The sequence below is a fragment of the Chaetodon auriga genome, chromosome 4 (assembly GCF_051107435.1).
Source record: "Chaetodon auriga isolate fChaAug3 chromosome 4, fChaAug3.hap1, whole genome shotgun sequence".
Taxonomy (NCBI): Eukaryota; Metazoa; Chordata; class Actinopteri; order Chaetodontiformes; family Chaetodontidae; genus Chaetodon; species Chaetodon auriga.
In genome coordinates, this window is record NC_135077.1 from 29,504,462 (window position 1) to 29,528,784 (window position 24,323).

The window sequence follows — 24,323 nt, forward strand, 5'->3', positions numbered from 1 at the left end:
CTTCTTAAAAGACATTTCTGGTGGCCAGACCTGTTCCTGTTCCCAGTCGACCATGGTCTCACATCGCCCTGGACTTTGTGACCAGTTTGCCCATGTCTGCAGGTAATGACACTATAATGACTGTAGTGGACAGGTTTTCCACGTCTGTACACTATGTGTAGACATAGTGTCTGACAGAGGCCCACAGTTTGTCTCTGAGGTCTGGAAAGCTTTCTGTTCTGCTCTTGGTGCCTCTGTTAGTCTCTCCTCACGTTTCCATCCACAGACCAACGGGCAAACAGAGAGGGCTAACCAGGACCTTGAGGCTGTCCTGTGCTGCATCGCCACGATAAATCCATCTGAGTGGTCCGCCCTGTTGCCATGGGTGGAATGCGCCCACAATTCCCTCACCACATCTGCCACAGGGATGTTTCCGTTCAAGGTTGCGCTGGAATATCAGCCGCCATTATTTCCTGAGCAGGAGGAGGAGTTGGCATTCCCCTCCATCCAGGCTCATCTGCGCAGGTGCAGGAAGGTGTGGGAGGATGCCCGTGCTGTGCTTCTTTGCACAGCAGCTGAGAATTAAAGGATAGCAGACAGTCATCGCACCCCAGCTCCTGTCTACACTCCAGGTCAGAGTGTCTGGCTTTCAGCTAAAAATATTGTGTTAATGACGGAATCCCATAAATTAACCCCTTGTTTTATTGGTCCTTTTGTTATTGAGAAACTAATTAATCCTTAAGTTACCTCCCTCCATCAGGGTCCACCCATCAATGTCTCCTAGCTAAAGCCGGTTTCATCCAGTCCTCTGAGTCCACCTGATGCCCCTTTTTTCTGTGCCTGTTAATAGATTAATATTTCTGCCTGCCTGCCTCCGTAGTTGTGTGCTATTTTGTTGTTGGTACTCTCTAAGTTAGCTTGTGATTCTTTTGTGTTTTGTGGGGTTTTTCTTCCTGTGGAGAGATTTTGGTCGATTGTTCTTTTGTTTAATTAATAAAAACTGTTTAACGACTACCTGTGTTTTTGTCCTCTGTGCCTTGGCATTAGACTAGACTGCTTCTTTATTGATCCCAATTTGGGAAATTGTTTTTAGAGTCATTTTTTGGCAAAGTGGTCTCCAGACATAACAAATAGAACAAAGACTAACTAACTATTCTAAACAAACTCATTGCGTTCTATGTAATTTGAAGTGACTACAAATTAAATTAACTGAACATGTGGTAATGATGTGGATGAGTGCATGAAACGTTAAATCTTCCATTCTTAGAACATGGCTAAGTAATGAACAATGTTTAAGGTGCTACACGATTTTGTCATGTAGGCATACAGAGTTTAGTTGTAAGGTATAAAATACTTGAGGAGTTGGTAACACATTTTGAGTGTCTTATCAGGCTTTAGATTCTGCATGTAGAAGTGTTCAGACTTTACATGCAGAACTGTCTTTGTTGGTTTGTTGCACCTTAACCTCGGCCCCAGTCGGTCTGGGCTTAGCCCCAGATCTTGTCATCTCCTAAGTTCAGGAATAATACATTAAACAGAGAAGATATTCTGCTGTAAAGCAAATACAATTCAAATTCATCTTGAAGAATATCCAAACTAAAAGGCTAAATGTTTATGTAGGCTAAAAGCATCACTGGCAAATACGAACTCGGAGTATGTCTTATGATATTGTGAAGTATGCTACTGACAATGTTTAAAAAAAAATAGCATTTATCTGGGAGGATTCTGTGGATTCCAGTGATAAAATAACCTGTGTGAAATACTCCATTACACAGTCTGCTCATCTATTCATTTCTTCTACAGTCATTTCATTCATGTAGGTATTAAATTATAATGGCTGGCCATGTTGGCTTTAAAATTGGTTTAAGTAAATGGTTTAATTCATCTAGTGTAATAGCTCAGGTAGATATTATGACTCTCCTCCTCTGCAATAACTCCAGATACTGGCGAAGCCATAGTGTAAAATGTGATATAAAGACCTGTTGGTTTCAAACATACAGATACATGAAAAGCAGGCTGAGTATTGTGATTTTCTGATATAGGCAGAACCTTTCTCAAAATGATAAAGAAAAAATAGTCTAGATATTTGTTATGTGCAGGCTGGATTATTGCAATTGCCTATTATGAAGCTGCCACAACACATTGTTTAAAACTCTCCAGCTGATCCTGCATGCTGCGGTATATGTTCTGATAAAAACTAGGAAAAGATTTGATATTTCTCCCATATTAGCCCTTCTCCATTAGCTCCCTGTTACATTTAGAATAGAATTTAAAAATCCTCGTCCTTACCTACAAAGCCCTAAATGGTCAAGGGCCAAGTCTCATAGTACCCTATTATCGGAATACCATACAGTGTTCCCACAATGCAGACTTACTTCCCCAGTGAGAAAGAAAAAAAAATAACTACAATATACTCTTCCCTGAGTTGCCACCTTATCATGTTGGAGGAGTTTGAGAGCCCTAATGACCCTAGGAGCTATGTTACCAAAGGCGAAATATCTCCTGGTAGGGTCTGCCGAGGCAAACTGGTCCTAGGTGAATGGCCAGACTTATGTAAAAACATCAACAAGGACCAGTGTACCCTGCCCAGAGGGATACTGGGGCCCCGCCCAGAGCCAGGCCTGGGGATGAAGCCCTCCAGCAAGTGCCTGGTGACCAGGCCTTCGCCCATGGGGCTACGTCGGGCCCAGCCCGAAACAGAGACATGGGTCCATCTTCCAGTAGGCCCATCACCTACAGGAGGAGCCACAAGGGGTCTGGTGCAGTGTGGATAGGGCAGCAGCCCGAGGCGAGGGCCTTGGCAGTCTGATCCCTGGACACAGAAGCTGGCTTTTGGGACATGGAATGTCACCTCTCTGGTGGGGAAGGAGCTGGAGCGTGTGGAAGAGGTTGAGCAGTACCGAGTAGGTATAGTTGGGCTCACCTCAATTCATAGCGCCTGCTCTGGAACCGAAGTCCTTGAGAGGAGTTGGACTCTCTCTCATGCTGGAGTTGTTCGCGGTGCCCCCAGACTCTCTGTACATTGAGGTTTACCCTGGTGGATGAAAGGGTTGCTTCCCTGTGCCTTCGGGTCGGGGAATGGGTCCTGACTGTTATTTGTATTTATGCGCCAAGAACCCACCCTTTTTGGAGTCCTTGGGACAGGTGTTGGATAATGCCCCGACTGAGGACTCCATTGTCCTGCTGGGGGACTTCAAGCTCATGTGGGCAATGACAGTGTGACCTGGAGGGGCGCGATTGGGAGGAACGGCCTGCTTGATCTGAACCCAAGTGGTGTTCAGTTGTTGAACTTCTGTGCAGGTCGCTGTTTGTCAATAACTGACACCATGTTCAAAGTGGGGACGGAGTTCAGCAGGGTAACAGCTCTGGGGAAGAAGCAGTTTCTGTGCTTGCTAGTGCAGGAATGGAGGCTCCTGAACCTCCTACAAGATGAGAGGGGGGCAAACAGTAATTAAGCAACTGTGCTGCGGTGGAGCCCCGGGGATGGATGACATCCACAAGGTTGGATTGCCCACTCTGGGTTGGGGTAGAGGAGTTTAAGTATCTCGGGGTATTGTTCACAAGGGAGGGTAGGAAGAAACAGGAGGTCAATAAGTGTATTGGGGCAGGGGCTGCCGTGATGCAGGTGCTCAAACAGTCCGTTGTGGTGAGGAGGGAGCTAAGCCAGAAGGCAAAGCCCTCAATTTGCCATTCAATCTACGTTCCAACCCTCACCTATGGTGAAGAGGAAGATGACGAGTACAAGTACAAGTACAAGTACAAGTACGAGTACGAGTACAATATACTCCATATTAATGTACTGGGCATACTAAAGTGTACTTGCACCGAGACTATTAAATAGTGTACTTAAAGTGTGCTACATTTTGTACTTCTGACACTTAAATAGTATTTAAGTTGAACAAAAGTTCAACTTAAGTTGTTGTTGTACTTTGAGTGTCGATACATCTACATTGGGCTACTACTGTATTTTTACGTACTTTTTAAGCATTTTCAATTCACTTTAAGTGTGCCTGAAAACTCCTGAGAAGTGAGACAAGACATTCCATGTCAGCTTCGGGTACTAGCAGTTTTTGTTACTCTGTGCTGAGGACACATTTTGTTAACAAAAAGTGTTGAGGTTTGATGATTAAGACATGAATGATATTTGTTCCTCTTGTCACTTTTTCAGACAGACCATGATGTGCAAGATTGAATTCAGAGTCAAAAAAGTTCACCTTTCCAAACAGCTATCTCCTCACTGCAAACCATTAATTAAAAGTAACCTCTTTAACTAATGAGTTTTCTGTCATTAGAAAGATAGCTGTTTTCCATCAGCCCAGCCAGTCTGCATAGTCTGCACCATCTACATTTCAGCTGCTTTGCCTGCTGCCTTTCTATTCTCAGAGTGCTGGGTCTTAATTTAGCAGAACCTTGAATAACACCCATAATATTCCTCAGTGTATGCTGCTGTATATGGAACAGTTCAAATATGTGTGTGTGTGTGTGTGTGTGTGTGTGTGTGTGTGTGTGTGTGTGTGTGTGTATGAAATTTCTCCAGTTATGTCTTTCTTTTTCAGTCCCCGTGTTATGAGGTTCCCCTCTCACCTCTAATATTTCCAACAGCACTTGAAATCCTCACAGGCTCCAGCCTGGGTGCGGTGGCCTCTTCCCATTTAACTCTCCCTTACACATGACTTAAACAAACATTCAGCTACGTAGTATTCACCACATTTTGTTTAGTCTAGATGTATCTGCAATAGCCTCTCAAGCGGACTTTTGGAAAGGTGTATATTGCTGATGTGCTTACTGTGACGAATAATAGCTTGTAGAGGTGTGGCCGCGTGAACCGATAAAAAAAAAAAAAAAAAAAAAGGTCAGTTGTGTCTGTTGAATCTGACCATTCTCTCAAAGTAAGTCCTTCGACCGAGCACACGCGGCCATAATGTGCCTCTAATACGAGCTGAAACCCTATTTGACAAACACTCCAGAAGCTTTAGAGCTTTTTAGGAAGCTCCTGTACAAAATAAAAAAGCATACTAGCAGTCCCTGAGGACAGATAACAACTGCAGACAGACATGCAGAAATATATCTGATTATTTATTTTGTTTTCGATGCAGTTCAACGTATTCAATGAATGCTTTGGGTCATGTAGTCCAACCTCTTTTTTTATGGACGTTTAGGAACAAAATGTGTCTCTGTCGAATTACGCGGGTTGCAAACCCGCAGCCTCCCCGTTTTCAAACGGGAAGGCTGACGGTAGTCTTTGCTAAATTTTACTTACCCTGAAGTGTGGACTGTCCATCTATTCGGTGGTCTAAACACAATTACAGGCTACTATCTCAGTGACACACTGCAGCATACAACAAACCTCTCAGACAGCGGAGATAGATGGGTGGAGGGGCAGCCAAGACGTGCTGCCTTCACGATACTGTAGGAAATGTCATTTAAATCAGGTAAATCACATCGGAAACAACAAAAGATGTGATATAACGCGTAGACTTAACACTTAACGAGCACATCGCTTTCACAGTAGTTTAAGCTTTTTAAAATTGTCGTTAAAAAACAAAACAAAACACAAAGCTAATAAGGGGTGCTAATAATGTTGTTGTGCATTATAAAATGAATTTTAACAAGTAAATAGCTATATCAGTACCTGCAACTATAGAAGATGTCCAGGGATAAGTGGAGGAGTTCAGGTGAGGTTTTAAAGTACAGTACAGGTAAGGTACAGTGCAGTACGGTTGGAATAGCATGATGCAGACCTGTCAACTCCCCCGTTTTTCCCGGAATTCTGTCCTTCCGTTAAACACCTTCCTGTAACTCTCCCGTACTTTTAACCTTTCTTTAAAAAAAGAAAAATAACCTGACGGGATGCATACAACAGGTGGCAGTATGTAGAACGTTAGCTGGAACATCAATTGACAAGGCAGAAGAAGATGGAGAAAGAGGAGAAGAATATGCCCTTTTACATTTCCATTTATGTAATGCAGTTCACAGCATCTGGTATCTCGTTCTGACCACCTAAGTGTAGTCACTTACTTAATGTAGGAACTAGTTAACCCAACACTTGTTACTCTGATATTTTAAAGCAAGTGCAGCCTAGTAGTGATTTTAGGATTCATGACATGTCCCCTTGTCTAAATGTATGATATGGACAGTGGTAAGGGTGGTGGGACAGGAAAATTTCCCTTATCCTCCTGACTACTAGGGAAAAAAATGTCGTCCAATCACAATTTTTTTGTAATTAAAATACTGAAAACAACTTTTCTGGGGAAAAACAAACAAAAAAAAAAACCTTTTTTTGGGACACTTTGGAAACACTTAAATACTATGCTAAAATACAGTTAATTCAGACAATATTTTAATGTGTTGTTAAGACACTTATCTAAAATATGCCAACAACATTTCAAGGCAAAATTTGTTCAATAATAAGTATTATTGCATTTATTTTTCCTCTTCCCATAAAAAGCGCTTGAACTGGACACCAATTTCCTCAATGAAAAAGGAAAAGGTACCAAAGCCCCACCCTGTCACATTATCATTAAAAAGCCCTAAATGTTCTCTGTAGATAGCAAAAGGAGTTAATTCAGTAGTAGGCTATGCAGTGGGTGGGAGATATTCAGGTTTACAAATGTCCTCCACAGAGGACAAATTAGCATTAGTCATTTAGTATAAAGTAACCACTATATTATGAACTTTAAAAAAAAATAAACATTCGTCTTTGGTATTAACGTGACATGAGTTTCTGTTAATGTTTCCGTTCACTCCTCAGAACAGCATGAAATTATTAGATTTTTTTCATAGAACAGTATGAGAACTTTTAAGTTCGGCCAGTATGCTCAGTCCATGGGCCCCGTCTCTTTTGCCTTTACCTTACAAAACCGACATAGTTATTATGCAGCACATTCTCGGCATTTTGAGCCCATCAGGCACAGTCACATGTCCTTATTGGTGCAGGGAAGTGTAAAAGTTTTGATGCATACTATTTCTGACTGTCGCTGAGTAGGTAAGTATTTGGTCCCCCTTTCTTTTTTTTTCAGTGACTGTCAGAGGTTCTGTGAATCTGAATAATCCCTTACGGACATTTAAGGTCTCCGCATGTACAGTGTCATTCATTCGGAATGTGGATACTTTTGCCTCAGTTTTTCTGTCTCTGCACTCGTTTCCACGTGCTTGTGAGAGACAGAACATTCAGCTTTGTGCTCATTTTCCTATCACTCAGCAGCTCAAATGGAGTAGCTTCTGGTGTAGCATGGGATGTAGCATGATAGTTCTGTAAGTACTCTGTTACTGCTTGTTTCAATGGTCAATGTATTCTTGCAGCAGTCTGTATGCACTCTTTCAGCACCCTGTTAAATCTGTGGACAGCTCCATTTGCTCTTGGATAGTAGACACTGGAATGCAGGTGCTCTCTCTCTCTCCTTCATGACTGAATACTTGATACTGACTGACTAAAGGTCAGTAAGAACATATGGTAATTTGTGATTTGGGTGAACAGACCCTTTTCAGATACACAAAGTTAGCACACTGTATATTTTCATTCCTTTGTCAATGTAGTTGCATATTATAATGATTAGATTTTTTTGTGTGTGTTTAGAAAAGCTCATTTACTAAAATGTTAAAGATAGCCCCAGATTAATTAGTACAATTAATAAAATACAATATAAAATGTAATTGAAAACCAAAGGAAGAAAAAAAAACCCATTACAGCCTTAAAAATGATATAGCCAAATATAATTTGGTTACGTCCCTCTCAATTTTGAAACCTAACCTACACCCTTGTGCTGGAAGGTATACAAAACTCTAAAACCAAACTGAACAAAAAGGTGTTAGCTCTGTGCACAAAGAGATGCGAAAAAATAATGTCTCATTTTCAATGTGTTCAGTGACACAGTATAGTTTCATCTATGGTTAAAATGGAATTGAAATGAAGTGCTGCAGTGGGAACACAACAGTTTTCCAATGCTCTACAGTTCTGTTCTAATACAGTCAACCAGGATTAAACAATACTGAGTTTCAACAACATTCACCTGGTTAGATTCCTGCAGTATCCCTAAGAAAAGATGAAATGGTATATGGCAGGTGTGTCCACACTTTTTCGGCTTGAGAGCTACTTTTAAAATGACCAAGTCAAAATGATCTACATTACAAATGTAAACAACATAAACATATATTTATTTATATATACACCATTTATATATACTACACTACTAGTTTGGGGTCACCCAGACAATTTCATGTTTTCCATTAAAACTCACACTTTTATTCATCAAATGGGTAGCAAAATGAATAGAAAATATAGTCAAGACATTGACAAGGGGAGAGATAATGATTTTTATTTGAAATAATAATTTTGTCCTTCAAACTTTGCTTTCATTAAAAAATTCTCCATTTGCAGCAATTACAGCCTTGCAGGCCTTTGGCATTCTACATGTCAATTTGTTGAGGTAATCTGAAGAAATTTCACCCCACGGTTCCTGAAGCACCTCCCACAAGTTGGAATTCCTTAATAGGCACTTACATACCATACGGTCAAGCTGCTCCCACAACAGCTCAAGAGGGTTGAGATCTGGTGACTGCGCTGGCCACTCCAATACAGACAGAATATCAGCTGACTGCTTCTTCCCTAAATAGTTCTTGCACAGTTTGGAGGTGTGCTTTGGGTCATTGTCCTGTTGTAGGAGGACATTGGCACCAATCAAGTGCTGTCCACAGGGTATGGCATGGCTTTGCATAATGGAGTGAGAGCCTTGCTTATTCAAAATCCCTTTTACCTTGTACAAATCTCGCACTTTCCCAGCACCAAAGTAGCCCCAGAGCATCACATTACCTCCGCCATGCTTGATGGATGGCGTTAGGCACTCCTCCAGCATCTTTTCACTTGTTCTGCATCTCACAAATGTTCTTCTGTGTGATCCAAACACCTCAAAATAAGATTCATCTGCCCTTAACACTTTTTTCCAATCTTCCTCTGTCCAATGTCTGTGTTCTTTTACCCATCTTAATCTTTTCCTTTCACTGGCCAGTCTCAGATATGGCTTTTTCTTTGCCATTCTGCTTAGAAGGCCAGCATCCTGGGGCCTCTTCACTGTGGACGTTGAGTCTGGCGTTTTGCGGGTACCATTTGATGAAGTTGCCAGTTGAGGACCTGTGAGGCGTCTATTTCTCAAGCTAGAGACTCTAATGTACTTGTCCTCTTGCTTCATTGCATACCGGGGCCTCCCACTTCTCTTTCTATTAGCCCGTTTGTGCTGTTCGTTGAAGGGAGTAGTACACACCATTGTTGGAAATCTTCAGTTTCTTGGCAATTTCTTGCATGGAATAGCCTTCATTTCATTTCACAAGAAAGTTCTCTTTTTCTGGCCATTTTGAGAGTATAATTGAACCCACGAATGCTGATGCTCCATATACCCAACTAGCTCAAAGGCCAGTTTTATACCTTCTCTAATCAGCACAGTTTTCAGCTGTGCTGACATAATTGCACAAGGGTTGTCTAATCATCAGTTAGCCTTTTAACACAATTAGCTAACACAATGTACCATTAGAACACAGGAGTGATGGTTGCTGGAAATGGGCCCCTGTGCACTTATGTAGATATTCCATTAAAAATCAGCCATTTGCAGCTGGAATAATCATTTATCACATTAACAATGTCTAGACTGTATTTCTGATTCATTTAATGTTATCTTCATTGAAAAAAATAGGGACATTTCAAAGTGACCCCAAACCTTTGAATGGTGGTGTATATACTGAGCATACTTTATATATGCAATATATGTTGGTGTACCGTGTATAACTGCATGAACCCATATGGCACAATACAACTCCTTACATTTTTGGTCATTACCTTACTCTGATGACTTGCACTGGACAGAATCAGCCAGAGTTGTATAGTCCAGACAGTAGCTGCTGGTAGCCTGCCTCAAGCAGACTTCCAAATGATGATCATCATCATCGTGGTGGAACGGTGTTTGGACTTAATAATCTTCATGTGGGAAAAGGCTGACTCACACAAATAGCTGAATAATGCAGTCAAGGAGGTGGCACATTTCCTCATGCTTGGGTACTTTTCCTGTGTGAGTAAATTCCATGTCCCTGAATGTCAGCTTGTAGTGTCAAAATCTCATCCTCCACTTGTGACAAGTTCAGGTGAAACACTGTTGAAATTTTTGAAGTGAGTGAATCAGCCTCAACATCAATTGTCAGACAATTGTCAATCTGCTCCATGTAGCACGCACTGTCAAGTTGGGCATGTGCCTTTTGTTGCATCTCCAGCTCTGATGTGAGGTTTTGGAAGTTCCCCAAATCATGGTGCTTTCAAACGAAAAATGCAACATCAAAGCTGCAGTATGTAAGATCAATCAATCAATCAATCAATCAATCAATCAATCAATCAATCTTTATTTATAGAGCACTTTTCATGCAATGTAGCACAAAGTGCTTTACATGTTAACCCCCACCGCCCCACAGCCTGAAAATGTGACCCAAGTTCCACGTCACTCCCCTCCCCCTCTCTCCGCTGCACTCATGCCCTGCCTCCAAGCCCCTCCTCCCTGCGGCGTCTGCGCGGCTGCCGTGACAACCAGTAACGTTAGCCCTAGCAACTAGAAACAAGTTAACTCTGCCCAGCCGCTACATCACAGTCACTAAGATACCGTACACGCTGCGGAGTGTTACTGTAACAATCACCATATTAGCTTTATAGTTATTTGCTGTCTTAGCCGTATATGCTGTTGCTGGCAGCAGCGGTACGGGCAGTGTTTCCTTTGCGGGTGGCTGTTGCTCCGCCACAGCTTTCACTAGCCTCCTGACGCCACTCACAGAGCTGTTTGAGTGCGACAGCTGGCAACATGAGTGAAGAGAAGGGGCGGTTCACAGCGTGTGTGAGTAGTGATTGACAGATGTCAGACACTCCCTCAGATGCTCCTCTGGCTCTGATTGGTTGTTCTGTGTTGGGCGTGGTGGATTCTTGCAAATCGCAGTAGGAGCAGTAGGTGGGACCAATGGAGCCGTTTTTTTTTTTTTTTTTTTACAGATTACATGTTTCATGTACTGCTGTCTGGGCATAGGGGTAGTTTTAGCAAATATGACAAAAAAAATATGTAACTCAGGTTAAAAATCTGCATTAAAAAATAATTCATGGTTTATTCAAAACAGAGACGTTTGAGTTAATAACAGTGATATTCATGGTGGAAAAATCAATTCATTAAATACAATGTTTTGGTTAATGATTAAAAACAGATGTTTACTTAAAAGAAGAAAAAGAACAGTAATAACATAATTTATAGAGAGTTTTAATTCAAAAGAGACAGGTTGGTGACCACAGACATATAAAGAGTAGACGCCGCATTGGTTACTGGGGCGCAAGAAATGCGGCCACCATCTTGGACCGTTCATTGTACTCCTAGTTGAGCAACAGAAGAAACAAGATGCCAGAGCACTGTGCAGCATATTCCTGTTCAAATCGGCAGACCGTTGAAAACAGGGCATGGGGGATTACTTTTCACAAGTAAGACTGAACATTACTATTGGTTGTATTTTTTGAATCAAATATTACTGTACTGTATTTATGCCCACCAGCGAAATTGTAGACAACTAGCTAGGCTATGTTTAGTGTCGGTGTTCAGCCGTCTATGAACTGAGACTTTATAAGTCATATTCCATAACACTGACTTAGATTACAACTGACACAAGAATGCTATTGTAGAAATAAAACAAATACTACTGGTATAACATTGACCAGCAAATTTTACACAGGTGGCACAGACTGTATTATTCACATGTAATTCACTCTAACAACAGTAAGCTACCTCTCATGTCTCATACCCACCCCACTTACTTAAAAATACAGACAACTGAACATCTGACTGTAGAATAGTTTGCAAACAAGCTTATTCACAGTTTTGGTTCATTATCAACACATATGCATCAAAATAGGAGTTTTGTTGAAGAGAGGTTGTAAGTAATTTGAAGGAAGAAAATAAGCTTGACCTCCTTTGTAAAATGTTTTTGTGTAGACTCTCCCAAATGTCCTGTTTTCATTTTGAAGGTTTCCCAAAGACAAAGATGTAAGGAAGAAGTGGGAAGTGGCTTTGAGGAGGGAAGGATTCACTGCAAGTGATTCCTCAGTGCTTTTCTGTGAACATTTTAAGCAGGGCTATTTTGATTGGACAGGTCAGATTGTCCGACTCATATTTCCATCCATCTTCAGCTTCCCAGTTCACCTCCTCATCATCATAAGGCCATTCATTCATTCATTCATTCATTCATTCATCTTCTATACAGGCGTATCCCTTTCGGGGTTGCGGGGGGCTGGAGCCTATCCCAGCTGCCAATGGGCGAGAGGCGGGGTACACCCTGAACCGGTCGGCAGCCGATTGCAGGGCAACATAGACAGACATACAACCATTCACACTCACACTCACACCTATGGACAATTTAGAGTCACTAGTTGACCTAATGAGCATGTTTTTGGTCTGTGGGAGGAAGCCAGAGTGCCCGGAGAGAACCCACGCATGCACAGGAAGAACACGCAGACTTCACACAGAAAGGCCCTGCCCGACCCGGGGATCGAACCAGAGACCTCCTTGCTGTGAGACACGCGCACTACCTGCGGCGCCACCGTGCTGCCCATCATAAGGCAATTAGCATTCATAAATGTAAATATTCTGTTATCAATCACATGGCAGGGTGAGGTATTTACCCCTGTATATTCTTTTTCATTTTAGCCGGAAAAGGGCAGGACTACATCTACCTCCAGAGGAGCTGAAGAGAGCCTGTCCGTGGCCTCTCAGGATGATCCAGAAACTGGAACCTCACACCCACAACCTCAGCCTAATGATGTGAGTATTTCTATTGTAAACATCATATCACAATGGTCCTAGACATATTAAAATCTCACTCGTTTGCTGCCACTCATATTAAACCCACTCACAAATAAACCCATTCACATGCAATTGAAGACATGTTGAAAAAGCATTCCTGACACACACACACACACACACACACACACACGCACACACACACATACACACACACACACACACACACACACACACACACACACACACACGGTGCTGGCAGTGGCTCTGACAGCTGATGACTATAAGAAAGAATGTGGGCCATACACTAGTGGTGTCAAAGTGATGTGTGTGAAGTGAAACATCACTCAAACCATGTTCATCCCTCTGTCTAGGATCATGGCTATGCTTTGCCTGCTTCTCCTACCAGACTCAATCAAGCCCTAGCAAGAGTGGAAAGTCTGGAGCAAGAGAAGAAGAACACCATGGCCAGAGAAAAGAGGGCAAGAAGAGCTCAAAGAGAGGCTTGAATTCTACTCAGGTAAAATGAAATTAGCACTTTGGAATTCATGTACATGTTATTCTTACACTTGTTATTAAACTCCTTAGTTATTATCTGAAGGGGACTTGTTCATTTTTGCCCTTAAACTTTCAGATCTTCAGATGGACTTCATGGCAAAACAGGGCCATGAGTACACAAAAGACTACACGGAGTCTGCAATCACGCTCCATCTACATGGTCCAAAGGCATACAAGTACCTCAGAGAGACTCAACATTTTCCCCTTCCACATCCACATACATTACAAAGGTAGTCTTAATGTTGTCCAATTAAATTTTTTGATATTACTGATGCAAACACATTAAATAGCTAGTTCTCAGTTTTTTTTTACAGATAGCGGCGTTCGGTGGATGACAAGCCTGGCCTGAACAAGATGATGCTGGATATGCTGGAGAGAAGATGCCAGGAAGACCAGGCTAAACATGGATGTGCTGCACTCATGTTGGATGCCATGGCCACCAGAAAACACGTGCAATATAATCCAATTACCCAGCTATATATGCATGAATTATATTGATACTCTATATAAATTATAATTTTCTCTAATACATAACATAACGTTTGCATCAAAAAAAGAAAAAAAAAAAAAAACGCCTGAAAATCAGTTTAGTATTCAGAGAGTGTGTGTGGATTTAATGCGCTGACACTTCATTGCGCCTGCCAAACTGCACTGAGTGGAGCGGGTGACCGGTCCAAGACGGCGGCCCCACGGCTCGTCAGCGCCAATAGGTAGTAGTGGTCAATGCTGCGTCTACTCTTTATGTCTAGTATGGTCTGGTCCCACAGGACCAGACCCTCATGTCGAGTGCCCCTAGTGGCCTGGCGCACTTCCGTTTTGTGGAATGAATTTGCAGCATTTCTCTCTTGCAGTTGTTTTGGTGTTTTGTATGTTTTTTGATATTTGCAGCATTTTTCTTTCGCATTTGTTTTGTGGGTTTGTGAGTTTTTGCTTCTGCTTCGTTTCTGTGATTGCCGCATTTTTCTCTTGCAGCGTTTTTCTGTTGCATTTGTTTTATGTGTTTGTGTGTTTTTGTTTGTGTATCATTCCTGCGTTTGCAGCGTTTTGCCGTTTGCCGCGCTTTTGCCCTCGACGGCCACCGTACAAGTGTGCTCATCAAAGACTGAAACAAGAAAACTATTTTATTTATTTATTTATTTACAAAGAATTGTAATTTAAGTATATTCTGCTTGACTGATTGCCTCTGAGGTTTGGAGAGCCAGCTCTCTCCTCTCTCTTCTCATGTCAGTTTTGGACATTTCAAATTTGCCAATTTTTCTATAAAATGACATATAAAATACTACGGGCACTAAAATACACCGTGATGGGGTGTGTCGTATTTGTCCACTATAGTAATAATATCCAATATGGATTTTGAGTCATTAAGTTACATGACATGGAAGCTATTGAAAAAAGCAGCGATACGGAGTATCGGAATATATATTCATCCAATAGCACAGGGACACACCTTCATTATGATCCTATCATCTTGCTGCTGGTTTAAATATGATTCTCTCTCTCTCTTGCCTACGCTGCTGTTATATGCGCCCCTCGACCCCAAATCACTGGCCAGCCTTCACAAATTCACCAGCTTCATCATTTCATCAGCCTCATCACTCTCCACAGTCATCAGGTACCACCACTACCATTGTCCGGAGTTCATGAGGGAGCTTATCTTGCTGCTTCTCAGGGCAGACACCCTTTGATGACAAAATCTCCGGCAAAGATTTTCTGACAAAACTGAATTATCACATATCATAATGTCACATCATAATAAACAATTATCTTTACCTCATTCATTTGTCTCTCTTGATTGGCATGCTGTTACATTGCACATACATAACACACATTTTTTTTTTCTAATATATATATATATACAATACAATCCCCATTCAAATTCAAACACAAATACAGTAAGCTAAATAATAAGACAAAAAATAATATTTTCGGTTACCCTTTGCCAGGTTCTATTAGCATTTCGCAGATTACAATCTAAAGGCTACGTCCTGGGTTTTACACTGGACGTGGGAGGGATGAGGGGGGAGAGAGGTTTATCGTCCTAGAACTTACTCTCCTAATCCGTTCTTAGAGGATAGAGGCTTAATGGGACCTCAAGTTAGGTTGACCACAAATATCGTCTCAGAGAGGAGCGTCCAAACATTGTAGATTCTAGTGCTATCATTAATTCCTTATACTAACTCACCTTTTTGTCTGCGGCTCGTTCTCTGGCTCTGACAGCTCATTTACGATCACATTTCCTGGATTAATGAAGGAACGATGCTAATAATTTCCACTGGGGTAATTTGGAGGCTATTTTAGTAGCTGTTGTAAAGTAAACTAGAGGGGGATCGCTGCCTTTTCTATCTATCTATCTATCTATCTATCTATCTATCTATCTATCTATCTATCTATCAGCTTCTCAAGATGAAAGACCGACTGGCGCAACTGAAGGAGGTAGACAGAATTTTGTTATTTGTCATAGTTACCTTATGGAGAACCTGTTGCTAGTACAGGCCAAAATGTAGGCTATATAAGTCTGTACCCATATATGTAGAGGCAAAATTGCTGTTAAAGATAAGTCCACTCTATATTTATGCCATTAATATCACTAGACAATAGCATATTTCAACAACATATTAAATTTCTTATTAAAAACTAAGTAGCCGAATATTTGAAATATATGGAGGAATAAATTTGACACCGACAACCCACAGCCTGCATTGTAAAATAGATAGGCTTTTAGTCCGAAAGCCTACGCCATCCATATTTTTCAATAAAAGTTTGTCATATTATGTAAGATTATGTAGCTAAATAAGATTCATGTGTGCAGCCTGAAGGTAGCAGCACATGCGAGCTTTGCTTTGATGTTGTTCTCACGTGACAGTGGCACGCACGCAGCTGCGCCATGCACACACAATTCTGTAGAGATGTCTCTCTGAAATAACAGATTGGGTCCTTTCACCTGGGACTGGAAATTCGTGGAAAAAACAGGAAATCATTATGAAGACATAACCATGTCTTACCTTAACCCAAAGCCACATAATCTTCTAGACTTGGAAGCAGAATATTGTGTTAGGGCCATTTTTCTTCAATCAATCAATCAATCAATCAATCAATCAATCAATCAATCAATCAATCAATCCATACATACATACATACATACATACATACATACATGTTTCTCGGTGCTCTATTATTATTGTATATCCATTTTTGAGTGTGTGTTTTGAGGTAGAGCCTTTAAATTTTATGGTCAAGTTCAGCATTGATGCCATTTTCAATTGATTGTGTGTTTAACAGAAGAGTGATGCTGGAGGCGATGACATTGAGGTTCCCATGGAGAATGAGGCTTTTATGGATGATTTCTTTGCACAGGTATTCTATTTGGGTCTGCCTGTATATTCCTCACATTTCTAAAAGAACAAAATGAAAGAAGAAAAAATATTTGTGTGTGTCCACATACACTTGTGTGTCTTTCAGATTGAAGATATCCGTACCAGCATTGACAAGATTGATGAGAGTGTCACAGAAATCAAAAAACTCTACTCCACCATCTTGTCAGCCCCCACATCGGACCAGAGTAAGTGTCTCTGACACACACACATTCAATATTTTTTAGGCTATTCCTTTCCATTATTTCTTGCTGTCATAACTGCTCTCGCTCTCTTTTTCAGAAACACAAGATGACGTTGAAGCTCTCACCAATGATATCAAGAAGTCGGCCAACAATGCAAGAAACAAACTTAAGAGTCAGTGTTTATTATTTTCACTTTGTTTTCAGGCTCACTTTTGGTTTGTTTAGTTTTTACATTTGGTAGACCATTGTTCCCAAGAACAACAGGATGAAGTGAGTATAAACAATGAATGGGTGGGAAAATTTTCAAGTATTATCAAAGTCTATGAGTTGTCCGACAAAGGAAATTTCACGAAGTGGGAAAAAATGATTGTGTTTTGGGTGTGTAAATGCCAATCATTTTCAAACAGAATCACAGTATTTGTTGTTGTTTGTTCTTCCCTGTCCGTTCTCTCTCTCTCTATTTGTGTGCGTGCATGTGTGTGTTTGCATGTGTGCACGTGCCTGTGTGTACATGCATCAGGTATTGAGCGCCATCTTGAGTCAAACACAGATGAGAGAGCCTCAGCTGACCTCAGGATACGCAAATCACAGGTCAGACTATGATAAATAACTCTAAATTAAGTTTACTTGACCCAAATTCTACTATATGTTGAACTGGAACTCAAAGCTGTAGAGGTAGAGTTTACACATTCACACATTTCCTGAGGCTTTCCAAACTGGCTCTACATTGTGTATCCAATATTTACTTTTTCATATATAGTCTTCACTCATGAAATGCATCATATTATGTACCATATATCATACTTAATGGAGCAAACCAGAAATTCTGAGAGTGTATTTGACTACATTTTCATCCACTCTGGACAGCTGAAAAAAAAGCTCTGCTTGAGTACTTGCTTTAAATGTTCTCTGTCGTTGTGTGTAAAATTGAGAAACTAAAAAATAATTTTAGGAAGTATTTTAAGGAATTTAAAATGATTGTTAATCTCTGTAAGAGCCTGACTGATGTTACACAGATCAGTGCAATTTTTTTCATGTGAAGACTTAAACTAAATTGGTAGTTTAGTGTGTGAATTACACAAAAGTAAGATTTTTTTGATTGAGGTTGTTTCATTGTCTTGTTTACATGACAGTCACAGGAAACACCATGTGATTGCCATTAAACACTTACTTACTTTTTAAATTCAATTAAGAAATGCAGCTGGCCAGCAGATGAAACTGTGGTTATGCTGGGCAGCTTCGAGGTGTGAATATTTGTTACTGTGAGAATTTGATCAGGATCTTACTGCAACGAGAGGCCTCCTCTCAGTGAAACCTCCCTGTTTAAATAAAGTTTGAAAATAATGATAGTAATAATAATACGATTTAAAGGGTATCTGCATTTTCACCTTCCTCAGCATGCTATCCTGGCCAAAAAGTTTGTAGAGGTGATGACAAAATACAACGAGGCTCAAGTTGACTTCAGAGATAAGAGCAAAGGACGAATCGCGCGACAGCTGGAAATCAGTGAGTTCCAATTGATTGTTACGATCAGACAAATGAAGGACAAGTCTTGATATGGACACATTTTTCATATTGATTTGATACTTTACTTTGGGCATGGTGTTAAGAGCTGTTCATCAATCACTTTTCACATTACATGAACACGTTGAGATTTTATAACTTTCTTCAGGCCACCATCATACAGTGTCACATATGGTGTTATTACTCCTTCAAACATGGCTTGGTCTTCCGAGTGGCCTTCCAACTACTTTTCTATAGGGCACATTTAATTTTTGAAGTTGTCAAGCATAATGGCATTAGGTCATAATATAACAACTTATATGATATCTTTTACCATATGCCTCTTATCACCATTGCAGCTTGTTGTTATCAGATGTAAAGTTTTATATATTGCTTTGAACATGACAATGACAGCCACAAAGGTCATAGTATAGAGTAAGGTATTTAACCACTTTTAACATGTTGTAATACATAATTAAAGACAGTTCTGACCTGTTATAGTCAGGTCTAAATGTGACTTTTCAAGAGCTAAACAAAGTTTTGATGAATCATCGAGAAACTCAAGTGAGGCTGAAGTTTTGTAATACCACAAATGAGATATGGCTATTATAACCAGATTTTATACAGGCCATTTAATATACTACTGCCAGCAATATGCATGGTGATAGGTATGCTAGACCTTTCACAGTCTATTGAAAGGACATAGATTATGTGTGTTACTGACTCTAAAAGTGTCTGTCAGTCAGTGCACAAGAGCACTGTCAGGAACACAGCAACTATATACTGTATATTATTGCAGAGTGTGATTGCAGCAATCATCTTTTATTTTGCTTGTATAAGTAACAGTTCCTCAGATTTTCTCATCTGTTCATGACTGTGAGAAAAACTGTAACTGTTCTTTTTGTTCATCACAGCGGGAAAAGCAACAACTGACGAGGAGCTAGAAGAGATGCTGGAGGGAGGCAACTCAGCTGTTTTCACTGCTGGAGTAAGACTGACAGTCTGTTTTTCTGTATATGTACATACATGCACAGAGGGTTAACACACTGACAATAACACAACCAGAGGTGAAATTATAAGACTATTAATCAATTAGTCAATCAACAGAAAATTCCAGCTTCTCAAATGTTTTTTTTTTTTTTTTTCTTTTACTTGTCTTAGATGACAGTAAACTGACTATGTTCAACTTTTGGACTGACAAGACATTTGAAGACGCAGACAATTGCAATGAACATTTCTCACAATTTTTAAGACATTTGTTTCATGTATGAATGTGAGGAAGGTTACAGTCACCTCATCACTCCATACGGATCTGATGTTTTCTTATGTTGACATATCCTCCTGACTACCAGGAAAAAAACATTGCCCAATCACATTTTTTTTAATTCCCCAATCTTTGTAAGGTAATTAGAATACTGGAAACTTTTTTCTTGAGAAAAAAAAAATTTAGGACATCTTTTAAACACTTAAATACTATGCTAAAATACAGTTTAAATAATTCAGACAATGTTTTAATGTGTTGTTGAGACTTATCTAAAATATACCAACAACATTTCCTGCCAAAATTTGTTCATTAAAAGTATTATGCACTTACTTTTCCTCTTCACATAAAATGTGCTTGAACTGATGGATGCCATTTTCCTTAATGAGAAAGAGAAAGGTACCAAAGCCCCACCCCTTCACATTTGGTATCATTGAAAAGCCCTAAATGTTCTCTGTAGATAGCAAAAGGAGTTAATTCAGTAGTATGCAGTGGGTGGGAGATATTCAGTTTTACAAATGTCCTCCTCAGAGGACAATTTTGAACTACTGGTAGTCAGGGGGATATTTCTCCTGTTGAGTCGAGTGGAAGTTTCAGTGGATATTAAAGTCACATGCTTCATGTGTGTCATGATTTTTTGTGTCGATGTTTGTTTCCATTGCACTGCTGCATTTTGCTGTTTTTCCTTCTCAGCCTAGCATATAAACCTTTTTGCAAAATTTCGAGACTTTTTCCAATGTTCTGCATTTGCATGCAGGTCTATTTATGTGCAAATTGAAAATCTGCATAAAAACAAGTCGATACCCACAGGTAGATTCTACTTTGTGGTAATTTGAGGTCTTGTTGTGTTGGACTGAATAATGCAAAGTCTCAACAAAAACAGATGATTAATATTTGTTTCAGGGCTGTTTGCTTGTATTAATTAGACAGGTTTTGCCTCTATTGAGTCTACCAGTTGAATTTTCACAAATGTTTAATCAGGTGTTTGAGTATGTGAGTAATCTTGTCATTTTGCTCGTATAGGAAGTAGTAAGACACTTAATTTTTGCCTATTTTCATACAACCACGATTCCCCCAAAAAATGTGACACTGTATAAAACATAAATAAAATGGAATGTGATAATTTGCTAATCCTTTTTGACATATACTCAGTTGAAAACAGTGCAAAGACAATATATGGACCTCATCAACCTCACTCATTTTTGTAAATAAATGCTTTTTATGGATTTGAGGCAAGCAACATGTTTCAAACAAGTTGGGAGAGGAGCACCAAAAGGGAAAGTTGTTGTGCTTGACAGGCTCAGTCATGTAGAACAAAGGATGAGGCGAGGTTCGTTACTTTCAGAAACACATGATTGTATAAAGGATATTATTACATGAGCAAAACTGTTGTCAGCAAACACAGTTCAGTTGAATTCTGTTTTTATTTATGTTTTACACTATGTCCCAACTTTTTTTGAATCAGGATTGAACTTTTGTGATCCTTTACTCATTTTAACATATTCTCATTCTTCCACTGACCTCATTTTGTCTTTCTTTGTTTCTGTCCTTCTATTCACCACACATCCTGTCCCTCGCCAGATCATGGACTCTAAGATCAACCAGCAGGCACTGAATGAGATTGAAGCCCGTCACAAAGACATCATGAGACTGGAAAGCAGCATCAAAGAGCTTCATGACATGTTTGTTGATATCGCCATGTTGGTTGAGAATCAGGTACCCACAAACCACAGTGACACACAATGGAGATTAAAATGTACAGTACTGAAACTACCAAAGTACTTGAACAAACATTTCAAGACAACTCTCAATATAACAAAACTGTGCATTATTAATCAGGCTGTATTAGCATTATACAATATTTGGTACATTGTTTTACATTATTATTATAGGCATACAGGCTTTCCAAATTTGAGATAAAGAGATGGATATGTTTTCTAAGTAAAATCTATCATCCAATATTTTGCAGCAATTACTTACATGAATTTGTGAATGAAGTTGATGAAGTACTATTCATATTGAAAATTTAAGAATTCATATGAAAGAAGTTTGGGAAACATTGTTTGTCCTCAACTAAATACAGTAGTATAATACAAGTTGTGGTGTTTGGTGTTTTCAGGAAAAATATGCAGCTTATGTAGCCCTCATTTTCAGTTGAATTTCTCAAAGCTGGAAACACAAGTCTACATTTTTTAGGAGATCATGTGACCTGACACCACCACACCCACTGCAGGTATCAGATTAAAAAGATTATCTTTGGAGCTATGTTACCTACAAGTGTTAGTTTATTGTGTGCTTGATGTCTCTGTGGTGAAACATTTCAAGACCTCTTATGCCAACTTATCATGACAATGATGCACATTATTAACAGTTATTGATAAGATAAAATAAGATAAGATAAGATAAGATAAGATAAGATAAGATAAGATATACCTTTATTAGTCCCACAGTGGAGAAATTTCAGGTATTACAATAGCAAAGTGGATAGCAAACATAGAGGGCATCAGTAAAAAGGACATTAAATATCAAACAAGCAATATAAACAATATAAACAAGGAATAATGAAATATGACCTGATATTGTAGTAGGATGATAGTACTCCTGACTGGAGTATTGATATTGCACATAGGAGTAATAATACACCTGATTGAAAGATTGATAAATTGCACCTTAAGTTGAAAGCCACCTGAGCCAAATATTTTCACAGTGTAAGTGAACACAGTTGATGTGTATCTTAGTGCAGTCAGTTTGAAAGTCTTGGTGAGTGTGTGGTCTTCTGGGAGCACTGCTGGTTGTAAAGTCTGACTGCTGCAGGAAGTAAGGACCTGCAATAGCGTTCCTTCACACACTTTGGATGAATCAGTCTGTCGCTGAAGGAGCACTCCAGTGCTGTTAAAGTGTCCTGCAGAAGGTGGGAGTCCTTGTCAATCATAGATGACAGCTTAGCCATCATCCTCCTCTCTCCTACCACCTCCACTGAGTCGAGGGGGCATCCCACATAGATTGTTAAGAGTACATTTTTCCTGATCACTGAAGAAGTTGATGTTTAATTTGTTGGTCTGGAATCTGAATGTATCATACTATAAGCATGAATTAAAACAAAACTTATCATCCAAGGGTGTAATATATATTCTGTATTTATAATATCATTTGGAATAACCAGCTTGTTACACAATAATAAGCCCATTTCATGGAAAACTGGACTGTGTAATAACGTAACTATCCAAATGAGTCTCCACTGTGACTGTGTTTTAGATGAAGACATATTGTACTAACACATGTTTTGAACGGCCACACACGGCCCACCTCCATCTTGATATCATATTATTATTACTACACATAATAAAACACCAACACATTCTGACCAGTCACTGTTAGAACAGTAAGGTGAGCAGCCAATCCCAGAGCTGTGCATGAGAACTGATCTAATAATTAGTGGATGCTTCTCTGTCTGCTGGAGAAGAAAGTCTCTCATTTTCTTCCAACTCTTTGAGTCCTTCACTCTGTACATTGGATTCTAAAACTGCTCAGGTGTTTGATAAAATGCAGGTAAAGTGGTCACAATCAGAATATGTTCACCCACACAACATGACAAATTCCCACTGCCTGTGAAGACATGAAGTTAAAACAAAAAAGAAAACAAAGGAGTTGGAGCACTTCCTTGTCGCTGAACTTCATAGGTAAATGTTACAAACATTCTGTCTTGTCCTGGTTTCCTCTAGGGTGGTATGATTGACAGAATTGAGAGCAACATGGACCAGTCAGTAGGTTTTGTGGAGAGGGCAGTGGCTGATACTAAAAAGGCAGCTAAATTCCAGCAGGAGGCGCGCAGGGTGAGTTGAGACTATTTCAGCAGTAACACTAATGTAATAACCTATTAAAACATTTCTGAAGTCATAACAGTTCCATAACTGATAGTGTTTTCTGTAGTCTTTGTTTCCTCTGATTGCTCTTTTCATACCTAACATAACTGAATATACTGAATAATGCACTGGAGTTATTTTTCATTTAGCCAAACATAACAGTGACAGCCACAGACACAAAGCCACAATCAAGTCGGGGATAATTTAACTCCAAAGTTGTGGGGGAAGGTAATGTAACACTATGTTCTCCTGTTCTCCAGAAACAAATGATGATCTTCTGCTGCTGTGTGATCTTGGCAGTCGTCCTTGGCTCATTTGTCTACAGCTTCATTAAATAGAAAAACTGAACGAGGCTACCCACCAGCTGAATCCACATGCTAAAGGATGAGAAAGAGAGCAGAGCTGCTGTCTGATGGTCCCAAAATAGAGCCTATGTTCAGTTTACTGTCATTTCAATTAATTGAAAGTAGAAATAAAGACTGCAAATATTGGCATGCATTCTCAGTTATTTCTGAACATGTTATGATAACTTTCTTAACCTTCTCGGGATGATTCGGTTACATTCAGTTCCAGTGCAGTGTCTGGATGATTCAAATTAAATCCAAATGTAGCTTTGAAGAATATCCACCCTTCTGTCCTGAAGGATCTGAGAAGAAATCTTAGTAAGACTCCAAGTCAATTCAGTTTGAATTAAGCAGCCTCATACTGACTGACATCAGATTTCATGGACAGTTGCATAACTCATGGAAAGTCAGGACCACAAAATTACCGGATGACCATAGCTGAACCAACAGACTAATAGT

The 24,323-nt window shown here is 39.8% G+C and overlaps 2 protein-coding genes across 3 annotated transcripts in view; one reads left to right on the forward strand and one right to left on the reverse strand.

Moving 5' to 3' along the window:
• Positions 1 to 5,373, reverse strand: part of LOC143319932 (uncharacterized) — a 62,169-nt gene extending 56,796 nt beyond the window's left edge. For both annotated transcript variants that reach the window (XM_076729218.1, XM_076729216.1), the window contains exon 1: positions 5,240 to 5,373. In XM_076729218.1, coding sequence (XP_076585333.1) covers positions 5,240 to 5,260 — 21 coding nt within the window. In that variant the 5' untranslated portion in view covers positions 5,261 to 5,373. The remainder of the gene's footprint in view (positions 1 to 5,239) is intronic.
• A 10,021-nt stretch (positions 5,374 to 15,394) lies between these two features.
• On the forward strand, positions 15,395 to 24,010 carry stx3a (syntaxin 3a). Its single transcript, XM_076729221.1, has 10 exons — positions 15,395 to 15,770; positions 16,617 to 16,691; positions 16,797 to 16,896; positions 16,991 to 17,065; positions 17,414 to 17,484; positions 18,291 to 18,399; positions 19,311 to 19,384; positions 21,239 to 21,373; positions 23,380 to 23,490; positions 23,781 to 24,010. Exons 1-10 carry the CDS (start codon positions 15,741 to 15,743, stop codon positions 23,856 to 23,858), a joined length of 858 nt encoding a protein of 285 aa, XP_076585336.1. The 5' UTR covers positions 15,395 to 15,740; the 3' UTR covers positions 23,859 to 24,010.
• Positions 24,011 to 24,323: the final 313 nt, after the last annotated feature.

Excerpts from the sequence above, each read along its gene's own strand:
- stx3a (XM_076729221.1), top strand. The coding sequence starts at position 15,741 with ATGAAAGACCGACTGGCGCAACTGAAGGAG. Across the intron at positions 16,897-16,990 it reads AGCCCCCACATCGGACCAGA|AAACACAAGATGACGTTGAA; the intron begins GTAAGTGTCTCT and ends TCTCTTTTTCAG. Across the intron at positions 21,374-23,379 it reads CCATGTTGGTTGAGAATCAG|GGTGGTATGATTGACAGAAT; the intron begins GTACCCACAAAC and ends GGTTTCCTCTAG.